This window comes from Physeter macrocephalus, unplaced genomic scaffold (genome assembly GCF_002837175.3).
Source record: "Physeter macrocephalus isolate SW-GA unplaced genomic scaffold, ASM283717v5 random_15, whole genome shotgun sequence".
Lineage (NCBI taxonomy): Eukaryota > Metazoa > Chordata > Mammalia > Artiodactyla > Physeteridae > Physeter > Physeter macrocephalus.
This window is the reverse complement of record NW_021145301.1, coordinates 142,848-170,620: the sequence shown is the minus strand read 5'-3', so window position 1 is coordinate 170,620 and position 27,773 is coordinate 142,848. Positions and strand designations below refer to the sequence as shown.

At 55.0% G+C, this 27,773-nt stretch overlaps 2 protein-coding genes across 2 annotated transcripts in view; both read left to right on the top strand.

Moving 5' to 3' along the window:
• The window catches only part of ARSI (arylsulfatase family member I), a 7,813-nt gene extending 4,598 nt beyond the window's left edge, over positions 1-3,215 (top strand). The window contains exon 2 of the mRNA XM_007109873.3: positions 976-3,215. Coding sequence (XP_007109935.2) covers positions 976-2,380 — 1,405 coding nt within the window. The 3' untranslated portion in view covers positions 2,381-3,215. The remainder of the gene's footprint in view (positions 1-975) is intronic.
• Positions 3,216-9,940: 6,725 nt separating this feature from the next.
• Positions 9,941-27,773, top strand: part of CAMK2A (calcium/calmodulin dependent protein kinase II alpha) — a 62,523-nt gene continuing 44,690 nt past the window's right edge. The window contains exons 1-2 of the mRNA XM_007109874.4: positions 9,941-10,002; positions 25,597-25,691. Of these exons, the coding sequence (XP_007109936.2) occupies positions 9,941-10,002; positions 25,597-25,691 (157 nt within the window). The remainder of the gene's footprint in view (positions 10,003-25,596; positions 25,692-27,773) is intronic.

The following is a 27,773-nucleotide window of genomic DNA, read 5'->3' as shown; positions in this document are numbered from 1 at the left end:
CGGGAGGATCCCACATGCCGCGGAGCGGCTGGGCCCATGAGCCATGGCCGCTGGGCCTGCGTGTCCGGAGCCTGTGCTCCGCAACAGGGGAGACCGCAGCAGTGAGAGGCCCGTGTACCGCAAAAAAAAAAAAAAAAAAAAAAAAAAAGCCGGGGGGGGAAGGGGAAAATATTATCGGGCCCAAGATCATGTACAGATGACTGAGTAGAATCCTATGGCCAAGTTGGACCAATGAAGATTTGTACTAAATGCTGTGGGAACCCAGAAGCAAAAGTGACTCATTCTTTGAGTGAGAAACTTTACAGTGAGGGTAGCATTTGGGCTGGGCGTTTAAGAGTGAATAGGAGTTTTCTTGGGAGTGTAAGACTTGCTCTAGGCCCCATGGCAAGTTAATGGTTTAGAGTGTAGGGACTCTGAAACCTGGAGTCAGACTGCTGGGGATACAAATCCCAACTCCAATTACTGATTGTGTGACTCACTGGACAAATGACTTAATTTACTGAGCCTCAGTTTTCTTATCTGGGAGACGGGAATAATAATGATAGGCACCCCCTAGGTTACGGTGAGGATTTAGTGAGATAATTCCTATAAAGGGCTTAGCACAATGCTGAGCATATAGCAAGTGCTTGGTGTCAGCTTTTATTATTGTTGTTGTTATGATTAGCCTGCGTTCAACTCTTAACTCCCCAACTCCCTAGCTGTGTGATACTGCATGGGTGGCTTAACCATTCTGAGCCTTATTCTCCTCATCTGTAAGATGACAATGATACCTGCTTCAGTTGATTTTGAGGATTCAATGAGATAATGCATTTGAAGCGCTTGGCACATCTGATAACACCTACTGGTTACTGTTACTTCGCTTACTGGTAGTGCTTGGATCAGAGCCTACCTCAGGGTGAGTGTTGGGGGTTGGGTGGCCAGAGCAGTGGTTTCTGGCTCACTGGTGCCTTCTGTGTCCTCCCCTCTTCCCACCAGATACCAGATCCACACAGGACTGCAGCATTCCATCATCCGCCCTCGGCAGCCCAACTGCCTGCCCCTGGACCAGGTAACACTGCCCCAGAAGCTGCAGGAGCTGGGTTACTCTACCCACATGGTGGGCAAGTGGCACCTGGGCTTCTACCGGAAGGAGTGCCTGCCCACCCGCCGGGGCTTTGACACCTTCCTGGGCTCGCTCACAGGCAACGTGGACTACTACACCTATGACAACTGCGATGGCCCGGGGGTGTGCGGCTTTGACCTGCACGAGGGCGAGAGTGTGGCCTGGGGGCTCAGCGGCCAGTACTCCACTCTGCTCTACGCCCGGCGCGTCAGCCACATCCTAGCCAGCCACAGCCCCCGGCGGCCCCTCTTCCTCTATGTGGCCTTCCAGGCGGTCCACACACCCCTGCAGTCCCCTCGTGAGTACCTATACCGCTACCGCACCATGGGCAACGTGGCCCGGCGGAAGTATGCGGCCATGGTGACCTGCATGGATGAGGCTGTGCGCAATATCACCTGGGCCCTCAAGCGCTATGGTTTCTACGACAACAGTGTCATCATCTTCTCCAGTGACAATGGCGGCCAGACCTTCTCGGGGGGCAGCAACTGGCCGCTGCGAGGACGCAAGGGCACTTACTGGGAAGGGGGCGTGCGGGGCCTGGGCTTCGTCCACAGCCCCCTGCTCAAGCGAAAGCGATGGACGAGCCGGGCACTGGTGCACATCACCGACTGGTACCCGACCCTGGTGGGTCTGGCGGGTGGCACCACCTCGGCGGCCGATGGGCTGGACGGCTATGATGTGTGGCCAGCCATCAGCGAGGGCCGGGCCTCGCCACGCACGGAGATCCTGCACAACATTGACCCGCTCTACAACCACGCCCGGCATGGCTCCCTGGAGGGTGGCTTTGGCATCTGGAACACCGCTGTGCAGGCCGCCATCCGCGTGGGTGAGTGGAAGCTGCTGACGGGAGACCCGGGCTATGGCGATTGGATCCCACCCCAGACACTGGCTGCCTTCCCCGGCAGCTGGTGGAACCTGGAGCGGATGGCTAGCGCCCGCCAGGCTGTGTGGCTCTTCAACATCAGTGCTGACCCCTACGAACGGGAGGACCTCGCTGGCCAGCGGCCGGATGTGGTCCGAGCCCTGCTGGCCCGCTTGGTGGACTATAACCGCACAGCCATCCCCGTGCGCTACCCGGCTGAGAATCCCCGCGCCCATCCTGACTTTAATGGGGGTGCTTGGGGGCCCTGGGCCAGTGATGAGGAAGAAGGTGAAGAAGAGGAGGAAGGCAGGGCTCGAAGCCTTTCCCGAGGGCAGCGTAAGAAAAAATGCAAGATTTGCAAGCTGCGATCCTTTTTCCGTAAACTCAACACCAGATTAATGTCCCACCGGATCTGATGGGGGGAGGTGAGGTCCTTCCCCACACAAGCCTGGCCCTGGTCCTCACCAGCGAGGGGCCCCAGGTCAAGTCCTCATCTGCAGGGATATGGAGGGCATAGAGCCCCTCAGTTGAAGGGTGGGGAGCTTGGTTTAGGAGTCAGGAGAGAATAAACTAGACTGGGATCCCTGGGTCCCAGTCCCACCTCTCCGTTGACTTGCTCTGTGACCTCGAGTGACCTGTGTGAGCTCTCTGGGCCTCAGTTTCCTCATCCGGAGAATGAGCTCTAACAGCTTTGTCACTCTGTGGTGTGGACCTGGTGCCTGGGGCTGTGGTGGAGTCCCCATCAACTTGGTCACCTCCTAGCTCACTTAAGGCCTTGCTCTTGAACCCTGGACCTCTGCGGTACTTCTTGGGTGAGGGACCACCTGGAGGCAGCTCCAGGCCTGGACCCCAGCCGAGGCGTGGTGATGTGGCCGCTCTCTGAAGGGATCCCCTGAGTGCTGAGGTTGGAGGTGCAGGGACCCCGGGGGTGACCTTCCTGGATCTTCTTGTGGCTTGGCTTAGTCCTGGGAACAGACTAGTGGTGGTGAGCTCCTCTTCCTGGGAGGGAAGGGGAGGACTGGGCATGGTTATTAGCTCCTGCAGGATCAAGCTGTGAAAAGAGCCGGGCACCAACAATCAGGACATCCGGGTTCTACTCTGACCTTCGGCCCAGTCCTTTTCCCCTGGGCCTCGACTTCCCCACCTGCAATAGGAGTGCTAGCCCTGGCTCTGCCTACCTCACAGGCCTGTAGAGGACTGGCCGAGGTAATGGTTGTGGAGGAACCCGTGAACTTGATTAAAACGCAGTAACACGGAAGCAAGGGCTGCAGTGCGGTTGTGAGCTCATGTGGGTGTGTGCACGTGTGTCCTGGGCCAGGCGTGAGCTCACTGTTGGTCCAGGGAATGGGAGAGGAGGTGGGCACCCTGGGCAGCGGCAGAACGTATGGGACCTGGTCACAGAGCCACTGTGGGGCCTCGGCAGATCTCAAGCCTGCTCCGGGCCTCACTGTCCCTGTGTACAGTGGACAAGCTGAGAGCCCTCCCCCTAGGTGTTCTGGGTGCCCCTAGGTGTGTGAGTGTTGGGGGACACGGGCTGGGCGGTGGGGAGAAGAGGCATGGGGGTCTCGGGGCTCGCTGGCTGTGTAGCGGGCCTCTATCCGCACACTGCGTTCTGCATATCTCCCTTCAGCTTCCAGTCGGTGCAGCGTGTGTAGGCGAAAGCCCTGCTGTGAATTTTGAAAATAGTTATTTTTGTCTCTGGCAAAGGAGGCCTGTTAGGACTCGTCAGCATGTGGATGAGCGGGACGGGTGGGGTGGGTGCGGTGCAGTGAGGGGGCTTCAAGAATTGGTTACAGAGCTGTATCACTACTGCAGTGGTTGCGGAGCCCAGGAGGGAGGGGCCGGCCTGGGGCTGCGGGGTGGAGGTGACCGTCCATGTCCTGGGGCCCTTCCTCCCAGCCCTGCTCTCTTTACCTCTTATGGCCTCCCCCCAACTGGAACCCTTCTCTGTCTCCAGGATGTTGATGCCTGGGTCATGATGGGGCAGGGGCAGGACCAGCTGGGGCCTCTGGGTTCCGGCCACCCCCAGTTCTTCTGCCTGCTCTGGAGGAAAACTCTGAGGTCCCAGTTCTGGCATACCCCAGGGATGGGTTTTCCATGGTCTGCCCACGACCCAAGATATTCCAGCTCTGCCGGGTCCTTGTCCCAGCTGCGTGGGCTGGCCCCTTCCAGAGTGGCATGGATTCAGGGCTCCCCTGCCGCCCCAGGCTTACACCAGTTGAGTGGAGGTCTCTCCCGTGTCTGCTGAGTTGGCCCTGCCCAAGGTGGCCCAGCCTCCAGCTGCAGCCCTGCTTCTCTTCCTGGGTCTCTGCCTTTTGGGGCCACAAGTGCAGGACCATAAAAGACCAATTTCTGCTCTTCCCTAGGCACCAAGGCCTACCCCCTGTGGCCAATCTGGCCCCAAACATGGAGAGTCCAGCTGGGGCTGGGGGCTACGGGCTGGTGCCTGCTCCCCATGCCCTGAGAAGGAGGCTTGATCTTATCTTAAACCCAGCCTAGAGCTCATCTGCCTCAGAGTCCTGCCTAACCCAGAACCCAGCTAACAGCCCAGGAGCCCCACTCAAGCTTCAGCCTGTAACCCCATCCACAGCCCAGCAGTCCCCAAGCCTGCCTAACTGGGGCACCGGCTGCTGGCCGGGGCCTGGGATTGGTTGCTCAGGTTCAGGAGCAACTCAGGGCTCACAGGGCATTGTGATGAGAGGCTCAGCCTGCTTGCTGTGGCTTCTGCTCTGCCCAGCAATCAGCATGGCCCCCGACCCCCTTCTTCCCGCCCCCTCTGGCTCCTGCCTTCCCCCCAGCCAGGGCACCTGGGTCTGGACTCTTGTGTCAGGCTCTTGAATGGCATCTCCAGGCAGATGCTTGCACCATCTATGGTGAGGAGGGATGGAAGGAAGGGCAGGCCAGAGGCAGCTCTGGCCCCTTAGGGGAGTGGAGCCTGGAGATGCCAGACAGGCCCCCTCTTTCCACCTTGGCTGGACCAGATGACAGCAGATCTGCCAGCCAGATAGGTTAGAGCCAGGGGCGGCCCTGTTGGAGTTGGAGCCCTGCCCAGGGCTCTATGGAGCCCTGGGCAGGGATGACCAGTACCCTAGGAGCCAGGAGAGAGCCCTAACCTGGCTGGAGGAGCAGGGCTCTGGGCCCCACCCTGGGCCTAGGCACTATTTCCTCTTCTCGGTTGGTGCCTTTGGGTACCTTGGGACCTAGGCAAGTAGCCCTGAGTGTAGGAAAGAGCGAGGCAGGGAGGGGAAGGGAAGGAGCACTGCTGGGGGAGTCAGGCATTCTGGCTTGTCGTCCTGACTGCCCCGGACTTGTGCGACTGCAGGAGGGCAGCTTCCTCTCTCTGGGCCTCAGTCCCCTGTCTGTAAGGGGCTTGGGCCGCCTCAGGGCCCTTCCAGCGTTAATGGAGTCCAAGGAACACAGGGTAGGGTGCTGAAGTCAAACAAACCTTATGTTGGTTAAGTCCCACCACATCTCTGCAAAATGGGTGATGATTGTACCTCTCTCACGGACATTTGTTATGAGGTATAAATAGTGCAATATGTAAAGTGCTTAGCACAGGGCTTGGCTCTAAAGTGGAAAGAACTATTTTTCACGTCCTTGGAGTCAGTGAAGGAACATCTTGTCTTTACATTTCTCAGGAAGGAATGGAGGCCCCACTGGGAAAAAGACCTGCTATACACACTGACAGCCAATGGCAGGACTTGAACTTGGGTCCTTGAGCTGCAGGTTGTGCTGTGCAGACATGGGCCCAGTAGCTGTGGTTCTCTGTCCCTTGGCTCCCTGTGTCCCTCTCCCCTGCACAGAGTGCCACGTATGTGGGACACCTCAGGGGACTGAACTGCTCCCTGACCCCTGGCTCCTCTCCCTTCTGAGTGCGAGGCTGGCATGACTTACTGCAAGTAATGAACCAAATCACTCTCCACCTAGACCCTCTGCAGAATCATTTCTCTCTTGGCCCACTTTCCACCGATTCTGCCCCCATGCTCACTGCCCTTAATGGGACAGGCCTCGTGGGGATCGTGCAGATGGCACGTTTACTGTGGTGCCTACCCAGGCCCTGCAGGACCCTGAGGCACTCGGGTGTGTGTGTGAGAGCACACGTGGAGGCTGTGCAAGGTGGGATTTGAGTCGGGTGTCACCCCCTGCTGTGGCCCAGAAACTTGGCCCTGGTCCCCGTTTGTCCCTCTCCAGCTCCATGGGGTATAGCCTGTGTTCCGGTTCCCTGTCCTAGCGTGTCAGAGCCAAGCTCAGTGCCCTCCAGGGCTTCTGCCCCTGGCCACCAGCAAGTGGCAGGCAGGCCTGCTCTTGAGTACCGCACGCAAGTTGCAGCTGGGGGCACACGTGCTGGCTCTCCTGCTGCCACATCCCTGGGAAGTGGGGAGTCTGGCAGGAGCAGTCCCCCTGCTGCAATCAGCGGCTCGTACTCTCAGCACCACCGAGGCAGGGCTGGCTCCTTGCTGCCCGCTGCCACCGGGGACAGCTGCCAGCCTCTCGGGCTCAGGGGAGGCAGTGAATTAGCGGTTGTGCCTCCTTGGCAGGGCAACAGTTACAGTCAGGTTGGGGTTGCCTGTCTGAGGCAGTGCCCACACCCCTGTGCTAGGCTCTCGAAGGTTCGGAGGGGTGTGTGTGTGTGTGTGTGTGTGTGTGTGTGTGTGTGTGTGTGTGTGTGTATAAGAGAGTTGCCAAGGAGACCTTTTCCTCTTCTCCCTTCTCTTCCTCCCTCTCCGTCCTCTCCAGGCATCTCGGCACCTACAGCCTGGGTCCTGCCCATCCCCCCAGGACCATGTGCACAGGATCCAGGCCAGCACCGGGAGGGAGAGAAGGATGACTGAGACTGAGAGAAAGAGAGGAAGGGAGATAGAAACAAGAAAGGGTGAAAAGGAATAGGAAGGATAGGGACACCTGAGAAGGAAGAGCTCAAGGGAAGGAAGGGAGGGGTGAGGAGAGGGGAGAGGACCAGGCCAGCTCCAAGCCAAGCAGGACTATCACCTCCTTTATTCAGAACATTAGATTCCCATTAATACAGCCTCAGGGCACAGTTGCCTTTTGTCTTATTTGTTAATTTCTAAAGCACCATTAGGTTGACACCTGACAAGCTGGAGGTCTTGTGACCCCTGCCTTCTAGCCCCAGTCCTTTGTTCTATGGGAATTCTGCAAACCAGGCCAGAGCAAGGTGGTGTTCAAACCATGAGCTCAACTCCAGTGGGGACTCAGAGAATGGTACCCAAACTGCTGGGACTTGAAGATAGTGATGTGTACTTGCATGATTCAGAGAGAGCAGTGTGAAGACGGCGGGACTTTTGAGTCCCTTAATAAGAATAATTTCCCATCTATTGAGCATTTACAGTGTGTCAGACACTGTGCTCCTCTCATTTAATCCTAAGAACAGCCCTGGAGCTAGGGAATGTTTTACTCTATTTTGCAGATTAAGAAATTGAGACACAGGGAAGCTAGGATACCCATCCCAAATCACACAGCCTATAGGTCATGGAGTCACTCTAACCACTGCAGAACCCTGCCTCTCCTCTCCTCTGGGCAACGATGCAAGTGACCTCAGTGGTGACTGAGGACTGTTCCAGTGCTTTCATGTGTGGTAGCCATCCCCTCCTGGGGACAGGATAGAGGGTCTGGGACGCGGAGGTGGCGGTGCAGCCCTTCCTCCAGTTGCGCGCATTCGCCTCTAGCCTCTAGCGGTTTTCTGTGCCCTGCCCGCTGCCCACTGGCTGTGCAGCCCCCGAGCAAAGGCCTCTCTTTCCTGTCTCTGAATTGCAACGTTGGCGGCAGAAGCAGGAAGCATATTGTGCGCAGAAACAAAACTGAGTGGTTTTTCCTTTTTCTGAAGGTGGTAATGGTGCAATTAGTGGCTAAGCCATTACTCCCTCCTCCCTGGCTCTCCTTCCCTCCTTCCCCTCTGCCTCCCTCCTATTTCTCTCCTGGGAAGAAGTGGCTGCATCAGAGTCAACTCCATCATTCTCTCCCACTCCCAACTCTCAGGAAGAGGGGCAGAATTGTTGGGGGGGGTACCCAGATTTCTCCAGGGGCTCCTGGACCTAGGGTAGTGAGTCAGAGATCTGCTGGAGTTGTGGATGACCAACAAGCAGACAATGTGTCCAGCAAGTGAGGTGACCAGTAAGGCAATTTGGAGGTTCAGAATGGGTGGGTTAGAAACCCAGAGGGTTTGGATCCTAGATCCTTTTATCCTGTGCTCATTGTGGGCAAGTGCTGGCATGAGACCGCAGCCTGGTGGGCTGTGAAGTGAGCTTGAATGGAGGAGGTGGGTGTGAGGGTCTGAGATTCTGAGTTCAAGCTAGAGCCATGGGGGTGGTCATGGTCTCACTTTAGACCTTCCTTTTCCTCTTCTAGAAACTAAAAAGAGGTCTCATAGTTACATACTCCCCAAAGGCCTCTACAGCCCTCAGCCTGCTCTATCTTCACAGCCTTCCTCTGCAGTGGCAACTTTGTTCTGTTTTGTAGAAAAGGAGCTAGAGGCTCAGAGAGGGGCTGTGACTTTCTCAGCGTCACACAGTTAATATATGTTAGGACTGGAATTGAACCCGTTGCGGAGCACAGGCTCCGGACGTGCAGGCCCAGCGGCCATGGCTCACGGGCCCAGCCGCTCCGCGGCACGTGGGATCCTCCCAGACCGGGGCGCGAACTCGGTTCCCCTGCATCGGCAGGCGGACGCGCAACCACTGCGCCACCAGGGAAGCCCTCCAGTCCTTTTCCTTTTTAACCCCCCGGGCCTTGGGGTGAGATCTTGAGGCCATAGATATGGTTATTGCCCTGAAGAGTTGAAGTTGGCCAGGAAAGTGCCCACAAAATTTGGGAATGAGGATTTTAGGGCAGGTCCACGGCCACTCCCCTCCAAGCCAGGCCATGCTCCCCTCCCCACTGCCGCCTCCACCTCTTTCACCTTGACTTGAAGCACAAGCAGAAACTGGGACATGAGCCCCAGGAGACCAGATCTCCGTGGCCCCTCTGGCGGCCTGGGGTAAGGGAGTGGTTATGGAAGAGACCTCAGGAGGGGACCAATTGTCATAGCTGAGAGGGGTTGGGGTGAGCAGGCAGCCAGGGATGTTCCCTCCAGAATCCTGATAGCTCCTCTGCACTTCCCCCTAGCTAGAGTCCCAGTGTGATGGACCAGGTGGCAAAGAACAGAGAGAGAGAGAGAGAGAGAGAGAGAGAGAGAGAGAGCAAAATAAGAAAGACAGAGGAAGAGGCAAAAAAAAAAAAAAATAGAGGAGAGCAGCGAGATAGTTACAGAGGCTACGGTGATCCACTGAGAGAGAGATCCCAATGAATTAGCCATCGTTTCCCTGTAAACCTTAAAACCTGGCTGTTGCCAGGGCAACGGGGCAATACCTGTCTCTCCAGAGGAGATGAAGTTGCCAGGGTAACTGCATCCTGTCTTTCCGGGGGACCATCCCAGAATGTGGCACCCACCGGCCATTACCATGGCAACTGCCTTTTTGCCCCACTTAATCCCATCTTGTCTGTTACAAGGGCCCCACAGTTGGAAGTGGGGGAGGTGGGAAGATTGAAGATTACTTGTGGACTAAGTTTGTTCTCCTTCCCCTCCTCCAACCCCTCCCTTGGTCCATCACCTCGGGGGTGCTGGGTCCACCCACCCCTGGGTCCACACAGGCCTGCAGTACTGTGTGCAGTAGGGCCAGGGCGTCCGGGAGCAGGTTTTGAAGTGGAAGGCAGGCAGGTGTTGGGGAGGCAGTTACCGGGGCAACGGGAACAGGGCGTTTCGGAGGTGGTTGCCATGGGGACCTGAATGCTGACGAAGACTCGCGAGGCTGTGAGCAGCCACAGTGCTCTGCTCAGAAGCCCCGGGCTCGTCAGTCAAGCCGGTTCTCAGTTTGCACTTGGCAGCACGGGCAGGCGAGTGGCCCCTAGTTCCGGGAACAGAGCAGCGGCACCCCAGTCCTGGTCCTCCAGCCCCAAGCCTCGCCTGCCCACCCAGCGCCAGGATGGCCACCATCACCTGCACCCGCTTCACGGAAGAGTACCAGCTCTTCGAGGAACTGGGAAAGTGAGTTGCACCTCAGAGAGTCCTGGAGGGCTCAGGGGGTCAGTGTCACGGGTGGAGGCGTGCACCTGCAGTGCTTCCAGTGCATACACAGGGAGGAAGGCTGCATGTGTTTGGGGGCACTTGTGTGTGCAGAGTGCCTAGAGCCAGGTGCGGGCATGTTTGCCAAGATGAGCCAAGGGCAGCCCGGCGGGCGTGTGCGTAGAGGTGAAGGGTTGACAGTGCATGGCGGTGTCTGTGTGTGTACACACGCACACATACACACACAAATTCACATGACCTGGGCACACACAGATTCTTAGAAACGGGATTAAAAAGGGATCTTCCCAGTCAGCTGAGTCTAAGGCTGGAATCCCCTGTTGAGTTTCTCTTGAGGTGGCCATCTCCCTCAACTTGGTTACTTCTGGTGACAGAGAGCTCACCACCTCCCCGGTAGTTCCTCCTGCTTTTAGGCACCTACAGCAGCTGTGCAGAGTGGCCAACTTCTCCCTGTAAGCACATCCACTCCCCACCTCCCCCCTGCCAGCTCCTGCCAGGGGTGAGGGCAACGGTACAGCAGGGGTTAATAACGGAGCCACTGGTGAGGCTTCCTGGGTGTTGGGAGGAGGGGAGGGGCAATCAGGCGAGTAGTGGGGGGACACTGCTGTTGCAGGGGCTAGTGATGTGAGGGTGCACCAGCTCTGGTCCCTTGGCAAAGTTGTCCAGCCCCAGAGCTCATTTCCTGCCTCTGATGACTGGTGTAGAGAGAAGGATTGGGAGGATGCAGGGGGTGGAGAGCCCTTTGGGGTAGCCCCATAGATTGTGGAGTGTCAGGGAAGCATTCCCGGATGCCGCCAGCTAAGTCTGTGGAGGATCCGGGGATGGATCCATGGTAGGGGTACAGTTTAGAGGCAGAGTTTTCCCCTTGGGCAGAGCAGCTCCAATACCCTGGGTGGTCCCTGCTGTAGCAGCAGGAGTGCAGGGGAGGGGGGCCCTGTGAGCAAGTATGTGCTGCTGTGAGGTCTGGATGTGCACACACAGGGGTGTGCTTTGATGTGTGTTGCTGCGTGAGGACTGACTCTGGGGTACACTTGCATGCACTGAAAAGGTGTGCAAGTGTTCACGTGTGTGTGCACCGGAAGGGAGGTGCTGGTGTGTGCTTCATGTGTAAGACCTGAAAATGCAAGTGTGCCCTGCAGGGGTGGGTGGAGGCAAGTGGCACAAGCAGGTCCGTTGGCTGGTTTGCAGGGGAACGAAGGTGTGTACATGCGTCACTGTGTGTACACATGTATAGCCGGTCAGAGCTGTATGCACATCAGCTGTGTGTAAATATATGTCTGTGTAAGGATGCACATGTGGGACTTGGGCTCACTGGTGTTCCTGTGAGGTCTGACCATGCACGTCTGTGAGGAACAGGGGGAAATGCCCACGGGAAGGTTTATGTGTGTGCGTGTGAGGCCTGGGCCCATGGGCTCGGGTGGGAGTGTGGGTGTTGAAGGTGTGTGTGAGCTCAGGCTGGTGTCTGCATATATGTGGGAGGTGGGCCTGTAGCTGTGTACAAGTAGGCTGCCCGCACACACACACGCACACACACACACACACACACTCACACACTTGCACACCAGGCTATCCTGATACCTACAGGCACACACCAGCTCCCTCATACAGACACACACCCATGTGCAGATGTGTGCTCACTCTTGTCTGCAGACTTCCTGTCTTTCTGAGTGTGTTTTTGTGCTGGGGATGTTGGGGGTTGGACAGCAGTAACAAAACGTTTGGGGCTGCTCTGGAGGACCGAGGCTGTCTGCTGCACTTGTGCAGGGACCCCTTCTCAGCTGGGTTCCGGCACCCACAGAACCAAGGATTCCCTGATCATCTGGGAGCTGCCTTTCAGGGTGCAAGCAAGGCTTGGTTTCGGGAGGACTGCGTCACAGAGTGCAGTGAGATGGAGTTGAGACATGACTCAGGCGCTCAAAGTGAAAATAAAAGTGATGTTTTGCCCCAAGAGGAGATGGATATCATGAAGACTGGGTGCTGTGGGGGTGACTTGTCAGGGAGAGCCTGCGTGAGCCTTCTCAGCCCCGCTGTCTGCCGGGGCGCTTGGAGGGATTGGGGCACGGGCAGAATTTCAGGGGACAGGGAGCCCTTTCGTGGCCATGGCAGGAAAACTGAGGGTGGCAGGCATGGCCAGGCCTAATCTGATCAATTTCAGACCTTTTCCTTCCACATCAGTGCTCTTAACCTTTTTTAGGTCACATATTCCTCCAGGAGTCTGATGAAAGTCTAAGTCTACCTTCCCTAGAAAAATGCACAAACTTACGAAATGGTACAGGCAATGTCAGGACTTGCAGGACATCGGAAGGGCTAAGGATGGGCCTGAGGTTCAGGATGCTTGTATTGGAAAAAGAAAAAGGTGACGAGGATCCTCACCTCTAATGCCTGGATCTAAAAGGCCTGGGTGCATCACTGAGGAGACAGGGCTTTCGTGCTCTGCGTGCAGCTTCAGTCCAAGTGCCCAGTGGGACAGGAAGTGGCAGTGCCCAGAGAGGGCACAGGGTCTGGACCTCACCACCCATAGCACTGTGACACTGGGTGGGCTATAACACCTCTGTCCCCCTACCTGTAACCTGGAGATAAAAAAGGGCTGGGAGGATGAAATGAGATGGTTCTCATAAAGACATAGTGACAAGCCTGGCACACTGGGGTCATTGCTGCCCTCAGACGGACAGGCTGAAGCTGACCTGCCACATCTTTACCTTTTGTCTGGAGTTTGCCCAGCTTGGCAGAGGGGGTTGACCAAGCCCTGCCCCCCACCCCACCCCCCCAGGCTGGCAGGGATGCAACAGCTCCTGTTCTGCTGGGATAAGCAACGAAGGTGCCTGCAGGGCCCATCCTTCAATTGGTGAGCCAAGGTCCCTGTCAGCCGGGACACTGCTGTTACCACCCAGAAACCGAGCCCCCATTCTGGGAGCCCACTTCAGATCACTGGCACGGTGACTGCCTGAGGCAGCTGGGCTGGCCCTCCAAGGGGACGTGGGGGTCTTTGGACCTCCTTCTGAAGGGCCCTGGCTGCCCAGCTGGAGAGGAGGACACATGCCTCTTGAGGGCTTCCTGGCACCCTGCCCAGTGAGGCCTGGCTCCTGACTGCAGGCCTTTGAGCAGCTCGTGGTAGGGCTGGCAGTTCCTCCCCTGCCTGGTGGGCAGCCAGTTGAGGGGGCGTGGACTGGAATCAGGGCCCTGGGGCCTCTTGATGCCCCTGGACGAAGGTCTCACTGCAGCATATGATTCACATAAGCCAGGAAGTTGATTCCAGTTTCCCTAGGGGGTTGAGGTGGGGCTGTCTCTTGGGACCCGGAGACTAGCTCACTCCCTCCTCCCTTGACCCCAATCCTCCTTCCTCCCATGAGAGAGAGAAATGGAAGCCCAGACCTTAGGAGCACAGAAGCTTGCTTGGAGGCAGAAGGCAGACTGCAGCGATGCCAGCTGCAGGGTCAGAGTGGGCCCGGGCAGTGGGCCCAGAGCTCCCCCGCAGACCCAGCCTTCTCGAAGACCAAGATCAGGGGAAAGGGTTGGGTTCCAAGAGGTGGAGAAGGAGGATGCCTCCACCAGCCTTTGACATGCTCTGGGCTTTGGATCCCACTCCCAGGAGAGGTTAGTTAGAGAGGCAGAATTACCCTGCAGCCTGTGTAATCACTGGGCTGCACAGAAGGAGGCTCAGAAGGGGATTTTACTTGAGAAAGGGGTGGGGGAGGAGGGGGGGAGGCTGGAGAGCTTGCAACCCACTCTTTCCTCTCTAGAAACAGGGGTCTGAAACGGACTCAAGGGCGGTGTTGGGGCTAGGGGAGGGGCTGCAGGCGCCAGCAAGGTTGCCTGAAGGAGGGGAGAGAGCTAGCTCCAGAGCCCCCAACCCCTCTTACCTCCATGGCTGTGTATCATGAATAGGGCTTAGGCTGGGCTGATCACTGGGGGACACTAGGGACCAGAGGCAGCTCCCTGCGCTGGGGGGTGGGGGGAGCCCAGGGTCCTGGGTGCTTAGGCTCTCTCTTGGGACACAAGCTCTAACATCTGCAAAATGTGTTTAGCAATCCCACCCTTCCCTGGCAGAGCTGTTAGGAGGATCAATGGTGTAATATTGGAGAGGGAGAAAACACATGGGCATCGATGAACTCCCCCCACCAAAGACCGGTATTGTGCTTTTATTTTGCTTCTAATAACCTCTCACCTTCACAGCACTTTGGGGCCGGTGTGGCACTTCTCCACCCATTAGCTCTGAGGGAGGCAGAGAACTTACTCGCCCATCTTACAGATGAGGAGACTGAGGCTTGAGAAGGTGGAATGACCGGCTCAGCGGACTGGTGGCAGCCCTCAGGCTTGGGTGTGGGTCTCCAGCACCCTGCGTGTGAGGGGGAGGGTTGATGAGAGGGGCTGCTTCTGGTGCCCTGTCTGGGGAACACTTCCAGGGAAGAGGGGTGTGGCCTTGTGGGTGAGGGAACTCTGAACTGTCACTTACTGTCCAATCATGATTCTCCTTCTAATCTGAGGCACTACCCTGGGTGGATTCCTTGTCTTTGGTGTACCTCAGCTTTACCATCTGTGAAATGGGGATCAGAACACTTCTGCAGATGCTGAAATGTGCCGTTAGAGTTGCTACCCTCTTTAGCCTCTGTCTGTGGAAGGCACCCTTGGGAAATTTCAGGCTTCCAGAACACCAGAGCTGGGAGGACCATAGACACTGTCTCTCACAAGCATCGACAGTGGAGCCAACGCCCAGGGAGAGTGGTTTGCTCAAGGCCACAGGGAGAGGCAGAAGCAGGGTCTGGTAGGGGACCAGATGGTGTGCAGGGGCCAGAGGCCAAGGATGGGAAGTTGGGGGGCAGGTGGGAAGGGGACAGCCTTTCCTCCCTCCTCCTCCGAGCCAGCAGAGCGGAAGGCACGCACATGTTCTGGTGCATGCCGCAGGCCTCCGCCTCCACACAGCCTGAGACACACTGACACTGCCGAGCTTCCCTCCCGCCTGCCCGCCTCCCTGCACAAGCGCTCGGTGACTGCTGCCAGCACCCCTGCAGTCTTGGGCCCCGGTCCTCTCAGTGGGGTGATGGCAGAGCCTTGGAATGCAGCGCCTGCATCCTGTTGCTAGTGCACAAACACACACACACACACACACACACGGGTGCATGTGGACGTGCAAGTACACAAACACACTGGCTCCAACAGGGCATCGAGCAAGAGTCTTACCTCCTAGTGCAGGGAGAGCAAGATGATGCTGGCTAGGCTTCTGGGCTCTCTCTCTCTCTCTCTCTCTCTCTCTCTCTCTGCCCTTGCCTCTCGTCCTTCCCTGTGTCTCTCTGGTCTCTGTTTCTTTCTCTCCCCTTCCCTCTTTTTTGTGCTGGTCCCTTGGCCACAGTCCACCCCTCCTGCACGCATGTTGCCTGCGTCACGGTCTCTTCCGAGCCTCTCTCTGGCACAGTAGGGAGCCCCCCTCCCCAGGCCAGCCTGGTGCAGCCCCCCGAGCATGTCACAGCCTGCTGAGACCCAGCCCAGGCACCAGATCTAGGTCCTCGTGGGGCTTAGCTGCCCACCAAGGCGTCAGGTGGGCCTGTAAGGCCAGTGGGACTTACAGTGGGACTGCTGGAAAACGCTGACGGCCTTGGTGTCTTGGCATCACATAAAAGGAGGAACATGTCTGTGACTCTTGCATCCACTCAACAAGTATTTCCTGACAACAGACTCTGTTCCCAGCCCCAGGCTGAGCCCAGCAGATACTACCTGCCAGACTTATGTCATCTCTGCCCCTTTGGGGCTTATGGTTTAGTGAGACTCTGACATTAATTAAATCACTTCAGATATTATAATTTAAATGCAACTGGTTAAGGGCTCTGAGCACAAACATGGGGCTATGAGCTGCAAAGAGACCTCAACTAGTTGGAATGAGGGAGGTATCAGGGAAAGGTCCCCTGAGGAGGTGATACTGGGGAGCTGGAAGCTGAATAAGAGTCAGTCAGAGGGAAGAGGGTGGAATAGTGTTCCTCAGAGTGGGAATAGCACAGGCAAAGGCTTTGATGTGTGTATTTTGATGGAGCATGTCAGCCCCAGGGAGGTTGGTGGCCCTACTCTTCTTAGACCTGCTCAACTTGCCTCCAACTTTTGGATGCCTGGGTACTAAAAAGAATATTAAAAACCTATAGAATGTCTAGAAGAGGGGGCCTAGGCAGGGTGGCCAAGGTCTGGAAGCCAAATCAAGTGAGAGAGGGCTGAGAGGCTGGGGGAATTTAGCAGGGAGAAAAGACCCCTCGGGGGTGTGTCCTCTCCCCTCATCTCTGCAGGGACATCATGGGGCCCCAGAGATGAGACAAGGCTGCTCTGTATGGCCCTGGAGGGCAGAGCAGGACCAAATGTGTAGAGTAACAAGGAGGTGGATTTCAGCTCAACGTAAAGAAGAACTTTCCAATGGTCAGAACTGCCCTTCTACCGCCCAGACAGACATGGCCTTGGGAGATAGTGAGCACTCTGCTAGCAGAGATAGGCATGCACTTCCACAGCCCTCTTCTCACCCCGTGCCTCCAATTCCCTCCTGCCCTGCATCCCTGTCCCCACCTGGTGAGATGCTTTGCTGCAAGCACGAAGTGGGAGATGGTTTAGGGGCCAGAATAGCCTCAGTTCTGCACAGAATACCAAAATGAAGAGTGCTCCCTTGTCTTAGGGATGGGGAAATAAGGCCCAGAGAGGGTCAGGGCCTTGCCTGAGGTCACACAAGCCAGTGACACATGAGGTTTGGGCGCTCCAGCCTCCTTCCAGTCCAGTGCTTGGATTTTTACCCCTTGGAGCCTCTCTCTCTGAAGCTCTGAAAGTCTTTGCTATGTACGTGTCGATGGAGCCAGGCCAGGAGGCCCTTGGAGCCTGGGGAGAAAGCAGACCCTCAGCCTTTTTCCTGCTTTGCCTGCTCTGATCCTGTCACCAAGCTCTGTGGATATATATATATATATTTTATACAGCAGGTTCTTATTAGTTATCCATTTTATACATATTAGTGTATATATGTCAATCCCAATCTCCCAATTCATCACACCACCACCTGTGGATATTTTTTTAATTTTCCTTTTTGTAACCCATTCAAGAAAACCCAGGCATAGCCCAAACAAGGAATGAGTTGGAACTTTTGTTGGTTCAATGTTCCCTGCAGCAAAGAGACTCTTCTGGTTCCCAGGCCTTCTGTGTCCCCCACAAGACTTCTGCTGGGTTGGCGCACGGCAGGCCTGGGGGGGTGTGCAGGATAGCTTGAAGACACGGTGTCCCTGCAGGATCTTTTGGAGTCTGGAAGTGGGCGGTTGCAGTGGCTTGGGGAGGGATGTGTGGTTTCAGAAAAAGGTCCTAGGATTTTCTGGCTCTCAAATGCTAGTTTGCGGAGTTTGGGGAAGAGCTGCCATGCTGAGCTGGGGAGAAGAGAGAGAAAACCAAGTGGAAGGGGTCCTGAGCTGCCAGCCCCTACCATCTCAGCTTTATTTGCCGTCTGGTGACCTGCATAGCTGTGTTTTGTTTGTTTGTTATTAAGAAATGATACTATTGCTTCAAACGAAAAAAATAAAGAGAGGGCTTAAAAATGACCAACAGTTGATTTCACAGATGGGTAAACTGAGGCCCCCCCAAAAGGGAAGGGAATTGCTTAAAGTATGTAGAGGTGGGTGTTATGGAAACCAAGACGTTCCTTTCATTTCTGAACAAATCTGATCCCAGATTTTTAACTGTTTGAGGAATCTAGGAGCCCTCAGAGAATCTCATATGAGCCACAGTCACCCCTGAAAACACACACTCACTCCAACTCACAGAATGTTGTATATTATTTCCCACAGATCCCCCCACCCTAACGCCCATCTGTGGACCCCAAGTTAGGGCCCTCTGATCCGAGAGTGTGGGGTATTGGAAAGAGCAAAAGATGATGAGTCAGGAGTCCTGGGTTCAAGGTCTTGGCCTCAGTTTCTTTATCTGTAGAATGGGGAGAGAATGAACCTCAGTGGCAAGATACTATTGCAGCTTCCGATGTACGTGGCCCACACTCTGACCCCTGGGGTGGAGCTGCTCCGGTGGCCAACCCCAGCTCTGTCCCTTCCCCCAGCCATTCAAACCCCATCTGCTCTGGGTTCCATGCCCTCAGGGCTTGCTCTTTGCCAAGTGATCAGATCAGCTAACCTGGGCTGTAAGTTACTGACCACCAAGAGGTATTGGAAGCTAATCCTCTCACAGATAACAGGCCTGTATGCATTTGAGCAGGAACGTTCCTTTTTTTTTTTGGCCACGTGATGCACCATGTGGCATTCGGGATCTTAGTTCCCCAACCAGGGATTGAACCCGTGCCCCCTGCATTAGGAGCACAGAGTCTTACTACTGGACCGCCAGGGAAGTCCCGAGCAGGAACTTTCTGAAATCACCCCAGCTTGTCTCAGAGAGGTAGAATGCTTAGGTATATTAGCCCAGAGTGGGGAGATTTGGGGGGAGGAGACTGGACTTTGATTAAGAGGTGCCTATCACATAGCATCCAGGCAAGATGGTGAGTAGCTAGAAATTTGGGACTAGCATTCTGAAGAGAGGAGGGGCAGTATAGAAGCAGATTTCAACCATGGGTGATAGTCAGTGGCTTTCATCATTTTGGGGGGGGACGGGTGTCAGAGAATCCTTTGTGAAGCTAATGAAAAGTATGCATCCTCTGCCCAGAACAATGCACAGACATAGAATAATTTTGTTAAAATCTTAGGTGTGTTCGTGAACACCCAGAGCCTCCCCAGAGATCCCAGCTAATGGTCCGGGGTAGAAGGGATGGAGGGGGAAGATGTAAGAATGCGTGGAGAGAGAACAGGGAGCAGCGATGCTTGGGGAGGAGGAATGAAGAAGTGAAAGCACTGTCAGCAAGTTTGGGGGGGGGGGCGGTTCCGGGGAGAGTGCGGGGGGGGGTTCCGGGGAGAGTGCGGCAACCCAGAAACAAGAGGGAAGCTAGGCCTCAAAGCTGGGTGGTCAGTGGGTCAGTCAAGGCAGATCAAACCTAGTGGGGGATGCCGGGGCTGGGGGGGTGCTGGGGGGAACCTGGGGGACGGGCCTGGAACAACTTTTCTTCCAGGGAGCCCGGGGGTGGGAACCAGACTGTGGTGGGTTCATGGAGTGTGGGAGGTGGGGAGGAGGCGGTGGATGTCGGACACTTTGTTCTGGAAGTTTGGCAGCAGCGAAGGGAGGAAGGAAGTGGCCCAGGTTGCTGGGTCGAGAGAAACGCTCTTGCTTTTTTTTCAATTTTTTAAGTTTGGGAGATGGAAGGTTGTTTATTTTTGCAGAATGTGGGAGACCTGGGTGTGTTTGAGGAAGCAGCCAATGAAGGGAAGACCCTAGAGATTGTCAGGCCCCCTGCTAATCAGACCCCCAAAGAGGGCAGAGTGGAGAGAGGGTTCGGTGACTGAAGCCCCGTAAGCAATGTCCCTGTCTGCTGACACCCACAGGCATATGCCCTGGGCTCTGGGAGGCTCCGGCATAAAGGAGGGGAGGGTTCCTTTAGGGGAAGTCGGCAGTAACCAGTCTTGGGTATCAGGAACCTCTTCTTATCACTACGTAGCAGAGACTTCTCACAGCTGGCCCAGCAGGAAATGGGGCTGGGGCTCCTCATCTCCATTTTTCAAATGGAAGGATAAGCACGCTGGCAGCCAAGGACCCAGGTCTTCTGAGTCCCCATCTAATGTTCCTGGTGCCGCCTCTGCTGCCATGTCAGCATTTTGGGGTGTTTTAGGCCAGAGAGGGTGATGAGCCTGCTGTGGGTGGCAGCCAGCAGCTCCCAGGTCACTCTGCCTGCCAGGCAGCTGAGAAGCAATCTCCCAATGTGAATCTTGCTTTTCACGGCCCATTAGCACGTTCGCACATTCTCAGCCACCCTGGACCCACTATCACGGCGCCCTCCCCATCCGTCAGTCAGTGGGAGAACCAGGTGCGGCCTCCCTGCCTGCTCATACCCAGTGGCAGGCTGCTGGGCCCTGGGGAGCACCCCACCCCCTCACCATGGCCTCCCCACACCTCCTGTCCTGGCTTGCTTCTTCCCCGAGCTTGGCAGACAAGGTCCATTTTGCCTCTGAAGATGCTGACTGTTCTCATCACTTCGGAGATCATGATGCCTATAAAAAGTGTCGTTTCTTGAGCATTTACTATACTCCAGGGACTGGGCTAAACCCACTGCATACCTTACTCTCTCACTGGATCCTTGAAACAGCTGCTCAGGGTGGGTACTATTCTTACTTACATTTTACAGGGGAGGAAGTAGTCTTACCAAGGTTAAATAACTTTCTGGTAAGAGGCTGAACCACGATTTGAACTCTGGTTTGGCTGGTTCAGGAGCGCCTGTTCTTATCCACATAAAACCTCACTATCCAATATGGTGTTCACTAGCCACTTATAATGATTTAAATGAAATAAAATTAAAAATTCAGTCCTTCAGTCCTACTAGCCACACTTCAAGTGCTCTATAGCCATATGAGGCTAGTGCCTGTCACAATGGACAACACAGAATATTTCCATCATCATAGAAAGTTCTGTTGGACAGCTCGCTACAGAATATTGAAGGTGGAAAGGCCTCTGTACTTTTAAGACCCACGCCCACCCCATCCCCCAAGTTGCTGACGAAGAAATTGATGCCCACGCTGGGCCGGACCCCTGCCCAAGACCTCCCAGCAGGGCTGAGAGCTGAGGTCTTGTCCCTCCAGTGTCTATCTCACACACACACCCCTCCCTGCCCACATTCTGTGACCCTCTCCTAACATGGGTACTTACCCAGGGTGACGCACGTGTGCTTTGTCACACCCAGAGCCTCTTGGCATCACATACACAAGGGCACTGATGGGCTGCTGACACACACCTGTGGGCAGACACAACCCCTGAACCCTTTGCACCCAGGAACGCTGTCACAGGCACTCCCAGTACCTCCCATGGACATCCCCCACTCACGTAGGGCCCTCACATGCAGGCCTCATCCCTTCCTCTTGGGACCCCTGGTCACTCCCTCCCACCCTGCCTTTCCCATCTTGGCCTCCTCCCCTTTTCTGCCCTGTCCTGTTTCCAGGCTCCTACCCACCCACCCACTGGCCACCTGCTCAGCTCAGGGCCGTGGGAGGAGTGGGCTGGCTCTTCCTTTTGCCAAGGCTGCTGGGCTGTGGCCACTGGCTCACACGGGACAAGAATGCAGAAACATGCCTTTTTTAAACAAAAGATAAAAAAGAGAGGAAGTTAGGGCTGCGAGCTCGCTGCCCACACTCTCATTTTTGCTGCAGATTCTCCTCTGCCCCTCCTCTCCCTGATCCCCAGCACCGGGGCAGGCAGGGAACCGCCTTTCCACTTGTGGATGGAGACCTGAGGCTGTGTAGGTAGAAAGAGGGGCTCCTTGGCCCAGACCCTTTCCTCACCCCATTCAGGGATTTGTGTACCTGGCACTGTGCCCAGTGTTTTGCATGTGTTACCTCCCTTAATCTCCCCAACAAACCCAGGAGGGAGATATTATTATTGCCCCCATTTTATAGGAGGAAACAGAGAGTTGAAAGGCCAAGTTCAATATCACACAGTCGGGGGTCAGTCACGATCGGATCACAGGGCTTTGTGAGCCCAGAGCCCCTGCTATTTAGGGTCACACTCTCTTGCCTTTGGTGGAATCAGAAGAACAAGGGCAGGTGACCTGGATTCTCTTCACAGCCTCGAGAGGATTATGCCTGCTCCCTTGAGGCTTCAGTTTCCTGATCTGTGAAACAGGGGATCATAATTCCAACTTCACAGGGTTGCTGTGAGGGCCAAGGAGCTTAGTGGTGAACGTGCATTTGAAGGGAGGACATCTTCTGGGTATGTGAGGGACTGGTCTTCTCTGGATCAGTAGCCCTGAACTGGATTTGATAAACTCCTCCCTCTGAGCATCTGCTAAAAGCTATGCATTCTTGCCCCAGAAAAAAATGCATATGCCTACGTTCAGAGACACAGGGCTCCTGCAGCTGCTCCGCCCTTGGCCTGGACCCCTAGTTAGAGCCTGGGATTTACACAAATCTTGGTGCTGTGTTTTGTTTTTTTTTTTGCGGTACGCGGGCCTCTCACTGTTGTGGTCTCTCCCATTGCGGAGCACAGGCTCCGGACGCGCAGGCTCAGCGGCCATGGTTCACGGGCCCAGCCTCTCCGCGGCATGTGGGATCTTCCCGGACCGGGGCACGAACCCGCGTCCCCTGCATCGGCAGGCAGATTCTCAACCACTGCGCCACCAGGGAAGCCCTGGTGCTGTGTTTTGAGGGGGAAGTTCAGCAAGTGTGCCTTCTCTTGTTTTATAGACATGGCTCTTAGGTCCTCAGCTCCTGGGGCAGAGCCCAGGGTCATAGAGCCTCTTGAGCCTCTCTGCATAAAGCCCCATGTGATGGCCCAGGGAAGCCTGGAATATGCATTTTTAAAAGATTCCCGGACTTCCCCGGTGGCACAGTGGTTAAGAATCCACCTGCCAATGCAGGGGACACGGGTTCGAGCCCTGGTCCGGGAAGATCCCACGTGCCGCGGAGCAACTAAGCCCGTGCGCCACAACTACCGAGCCTGCACTCTAGAGCCGCGAGCCACAGCTACTGAGCCCATGCGCAGCAACTGCTGAAGCCCGTGTGCCTAGAGCCCCCGTGCTCTGCAGCAAGAGAAGCCACCGCAATGAGAAGCTCGCGCACCGCAACGAAGAGTAGCCCCCGCTCGCCGCAACTAGAGAAAGCCCGCACGCAGCCACGAAGGCCCAATGCAGCCAAAAAAAAAAAAAAAGATTCCCAAGGCATTCTGAAACAGCCAGTTTGATAACCATTGATCTAATGTCTTTATCTAGAATGGAGTTTTGTTTCTCTAGTGGAGAAATTATATTTCTCCCTCCCTCCCTCACATCCTCCCTTTCTCCCTCACTCTATCCATCCATCCCTCCATCCAAGTTAATTAAATTCCAGCTCTGGCCCAAGCATGAGCTAGATGCCGGTGAGTGAGACAAGCCCTCCTTCCCTGCTCCTCCTCTCCCTGGAGTTCGCAAAACCTTTCCCAGAAGTGGCCCCTTGAAACATTCTCTCTCCTGGGGCTTCTGAGAATCATGGCCTCCCACTGGGCAGAAACCTCCCTGTTTGGGTAGGGTGGGCACCTTTGAGAGACCAGTGTGTGCACCTTCCTCAGATGCCTGTTCCTATTCCTAACACCCCAGACTAAAGTCTTCTCCCCGTCTCATTTCAGTCCCTCTCACCTAAATCTGCCTCCTGTTCCTATAGTAGCATTTATGGAGGCCCTGTTGGTAGGTAGCATTGGGTACCTGGGCCTGGGTGTGGAGAACTTTCCAGTCCTGGTCCTCAGGAACCTTCCGTCTGGTGGACAGACAAGCTGAACGAGCAAGCACAGTCCTAGGCTGGATGGGGAGGTGTGGGGTGCTCTGGGAGCACAAACAACAGGACATGTCACTAGGAGGCTTCTCAGGGAGGGACACCCGGTCTGCTGCTCTCTCCAGGTGGAGGACAAGCAGGACTGCACACCCCACGGATGGTCTGTTGCTGTGCCCATGAATTCGGGCCTTCCTCAGCTTTCCTACGAGGTCATATTTCCTGGTCTCTAGCCCTCCTCCCAGATCTTTCTTCCTTATCCTTCGCCACAGTTTCCTACCCGTTCCCTCCATGCTGCCCGGACACGAAGAAGCCGGTGACACAACGCCCAGGGGTGTGTGTAGAGCAAGCATCTCCGCCAGCCTGCGGGCTTCATCGGTGCCTGCCAGCGTCCGCCCCTGCTCCCATCAGCCTCATTGTTGTGGCTTGGACCTGCCTGTGTGCTTAGAAGAGGGGATCAAAGTTTGGAGGATATGGTGGGGTGAGGCCATTTCAGGAACCTGGACATTCAGGCCAGCAAGTGGCAGGCTCCCTGGGTGGAAGAGGAGCCAAAAACCTGGGGGAGCAAATATCTGAGTTCTAGACATGGCATGGCCTGGCCTGTAGCTAGCTGTGTGACCTTGAGCAGTCAATCTACCCTGAGCTACACTGAAGCTCAAAATCTTGGGCTCTGCCTCAGACTTCAGGAATCAGAATCTGCCTTTTAAACAAGATGCCTGGGTAATTCATATGCACATTAAAACTGGGGAAGGCTGCCCAGGAGACTTGCTTCTTGCCATTAGCCTGTGGTTAAGGTGGTAATGGTGGTGACCACAGGTGGTGTCTGGCCCCTTAGGGGCCTCCTCTGTGATGTGAAGGGGTTGGACCAGATGACCTTTGTGGTAGAGGGTATAACATGGCACCTAGATGACAGATCTAGCCCTCAAACTAGTTTTGTTTGGCAAAACACTATGTTTAAATTTTTTGGAATAAGGTACCAGTATTTAAAAATTGGGAAATGTCACGAAAATATCCAGACTTCCAGTTTTTCTCGAAAAATCAAACAATCTGGGAAATGGGCCACATTCCACATGGCAACAATGTCTCCTATGAGCAGTGAAACCCACAGCCCTTGCTCCAAGTTCTCCCAGCCACAAATACTTTGAATATAACAACCCAGGAGTCTCTTAAAACATGAAAAACTGCTCAGCTTCGCTCTTGATATGAGAATTCCAAATCAAATCTACAGAGTCACCACGTTCCACGTCTCACTAGCAAAGATATGAAAGTTTGATAACACGTGTTGACAAGGGTGGAGGAAAATTGTCCCCTCACATACTAGTACGAAAGTAAGTTGGTACACCTCTAAGATAGATCATCTCTCGTTATCTATCAGAATTACCAAACAACACCTACCCTTTGACCAAATAATACCAGTTCTAGAAGTTTAGTCACAGACACTTGTACACATGGGAAATGTAATTCTAATGCACTCATGCAAGGTTAGTCATTGCAGCACCGTTTGTAATAGCTATAGGTCGGAAGTAACCTAATTGCCCATCGGTAGGGGACTGGCTAGGTAAGTTATAGGACAGCCACATGATTAAATGAGGAACTCTTTTTTTAAAAAAACATTTATTTATTTTTAAATTTTTATTGGAGTAGAGTTGATTTACAATAGGAACTCTTTATGTTATAATACAGAAGGAGGATCTCTAAAAAATTTCTGGAAAAGAGGAGAATGCAGAACAGCATGCAAGGTCCAGTATCCAGTACTGGGGAGAGTATCTGTGGAAAGATGCTCTGGTAACACTGGCCATCTCTTGGGAGGGGACTTTGGAAACTAGGGTACAGGGATGGGGAGGATTCTTTTAACTAACTACACTTTTGCATCTTTTGAACTTTGAACCATGTCCATGTGTTACCTACTCAAAGAATAAAAAGCTGAAAATTTCCAGAGACCTAGATTCTGTGATTCTAACACTGCATGATTCTAATGTTTTAGAATTTGGTGAACCTAACTTGTTACGACTCTACAAGTCTCATGTCTCATGAGGCCAAGCTCCTAATGATTTACTACCAGTGGTTCCCCTGGGTCTCCGGGCCTGCTCTGTCCCTGAATCGGGCCACAGCAGCCCCTACGAGCTCAAGCAGCACTGAACGAGGGCTCCCTCCCAGCACGGTGCAGCTGCACGAACTGTGGTGTCTCTTGGGAACGCAGCCCTTGGGCCCTCCCTCACCCTCTTTGCCTTCTCTGTCCTAGGGGAGCCTTCTCAGTGGTGCGCAGGTGTGTGAAGGTGCTGGCTGGCCAGGAATATGCTGCCAAGATCATCAACACTAAGAAGCTCTCGGCCAGAGGTAGGCGGTGGATCCGTGCCTGGCCTGCCCTCCGGGGCCCTCCTCCCTCCAGCCCTCCCTCTACCCCTTGGGTTAGAACCAGGATCTGGGTCTGTCCACCTGGATGATGCTGCTGTCAGAGGTGGGGGCTCTTCTTCCTGTGGGTATGATGAGAATAGACACCTCCATATTCCTTCCTTAGAGGGTCTGGGCTGGAGGCCACAGCCTCTCCCACAAGCCAGGCTCTCTGCCCCTCATCCACCCATGCAGGTAAAGACTAAGGTGCCAAGTAGGCCTTCCTTTCCCTGCTTTTCTGCCGCTTGCCTCCATTCTCACCGCCAGACCTCTGCACCTACCTTTCTCTCTGCTTGGATGCTCTTACCTGGCTCCTTACAAGGATAGCTCTTTCTCAACCTTCAGGTGTCAGTTCAATGTCACATCCTTTGAGAGACTTCCCTGACCCCCAAACCTGAGGGGGACTTCCCCATTTTATATCTCTCATTACTGTTTCCTCTCTTTGTGGCTTCCTACCAACCTGGAGCTATCCCATTTACTGGCTTGGTGCCTTGTTTAATATCTATGTTCCCTCATGACCATAAGCACCAAGAAAGTGGGAGTGGGTCTCATTCCCTATATATGCCCAGCACCTAGGACAGCGCCGGACGCGTCGTTGGGGGCTCAACCAGTGTCCCGTGAACTCCAAGTGCACTCTGCTTCAACCAAACCAGTCCACCCTCTGGTCCCTATATACTCCCTTGGACAGTGGTTTCCAAGCCTGGAATCCCCTGGAGAGCTCCAAACACTTCTGATGCCTGGATCCCGCAGGTTGTGATTTAATTAGTCTGGGCTGTGACCTGGGTTTTGGAAATGATCCCCAGGTAATTCTAATTTGGAAGTGGTCCTAAACCAGTAACATCAGCATCACCAGGAGATGGTTAGGAATGCAAATTCATGATTCCAGATATAAGGAATCAGAGCCGCATTTTAACAAGACACTGGTGATTTGTATGGACGTAAAAACTTGGAACGCCTGCACAGAAGCTTTGCTTCTTGCCCTTAGCATGTGGTTAGGGCGGTAATGGTGGTGACCATAGTTAGCGCGTTGGGGAGGATTATCTTCAAATATCTCCTCTCTGAATGGTGGGTCTGTGCTGCTTTGGGGACCCCCAGTGGGTGGAGGACATTCTGTTGGGTGAGGCAGGTACAGGTGCGGTCTGTGCAGCCCATGGCTTGTGCAGCGTGGAAGGCATCGTGTGAGGGGTTGGTGAAGTGTCCAGGTGTTTGCCCGGCATAGTGGCAGCTGTGTCTGGGCCAGGGCCCAGCAGGTGTGGATTTCACAGAGGCTGGCACAGGATGCACATTGTCCCCCGCAGGCCTCCCAGCATGTTCTGTGTTGGACTGTGTGCTGCTGCCTTTCATCTCTCTGGCTCAGTGTTGCTGGGAGCCCAGTGCTTTCTCCTAGTTACCGAACCCCCCCATAGGCAGACCAGTGTCCTGCAGGGAAGAGAGGCTGGGCTGGGGGTGGGGGTGGTGCTCTGAAGACCAGGGCCCGCCGTGCCACACAGTCCACATGAACACTGGCGTGGAAGGGCGAGACCTGTGGAAGGTCAAGGGCCAGAGCCAGGGGCAGGGAGCCAGGGCTGGCAGGAAGGCCAGTAGGAGCGCTGCCTCACCCAGTTGCTGGGACTTGCCTTGCCGTTGCTGTGTGACTAGTGGCTGTCTGGTGCCCTCTCTGTGCTTTACATCACTATTGATCAAGGGAGCTGTCCCAATCCCTGAGATACAGAGGGGGTGGGACTAGAGCCACGGCTTGGGGTGATTGGTTGGGTTGCCCCCAAAATGAGGGAGGGTCAGAAACCAAGGTCTTGGGACTTCCCTGGTGGTCCAGTGGTTAAGGCAGTCCTGCCTTCCAATGCAGGGGGTGCAGGTTCAATCCCTGGTAGGGGAGCTAAGATTCCCACATGCCTTGAGGCCAAAAAACCAAAATATAAAACAGAAGCAATATTGTAACAAATTCAATACAGACTTTAAAAATGGTCCACATCGGGCTTCCCTGGTGGCGCAGTGGTTGAGAGTCCGCCTGCCGATGCAGGGGACACGGGT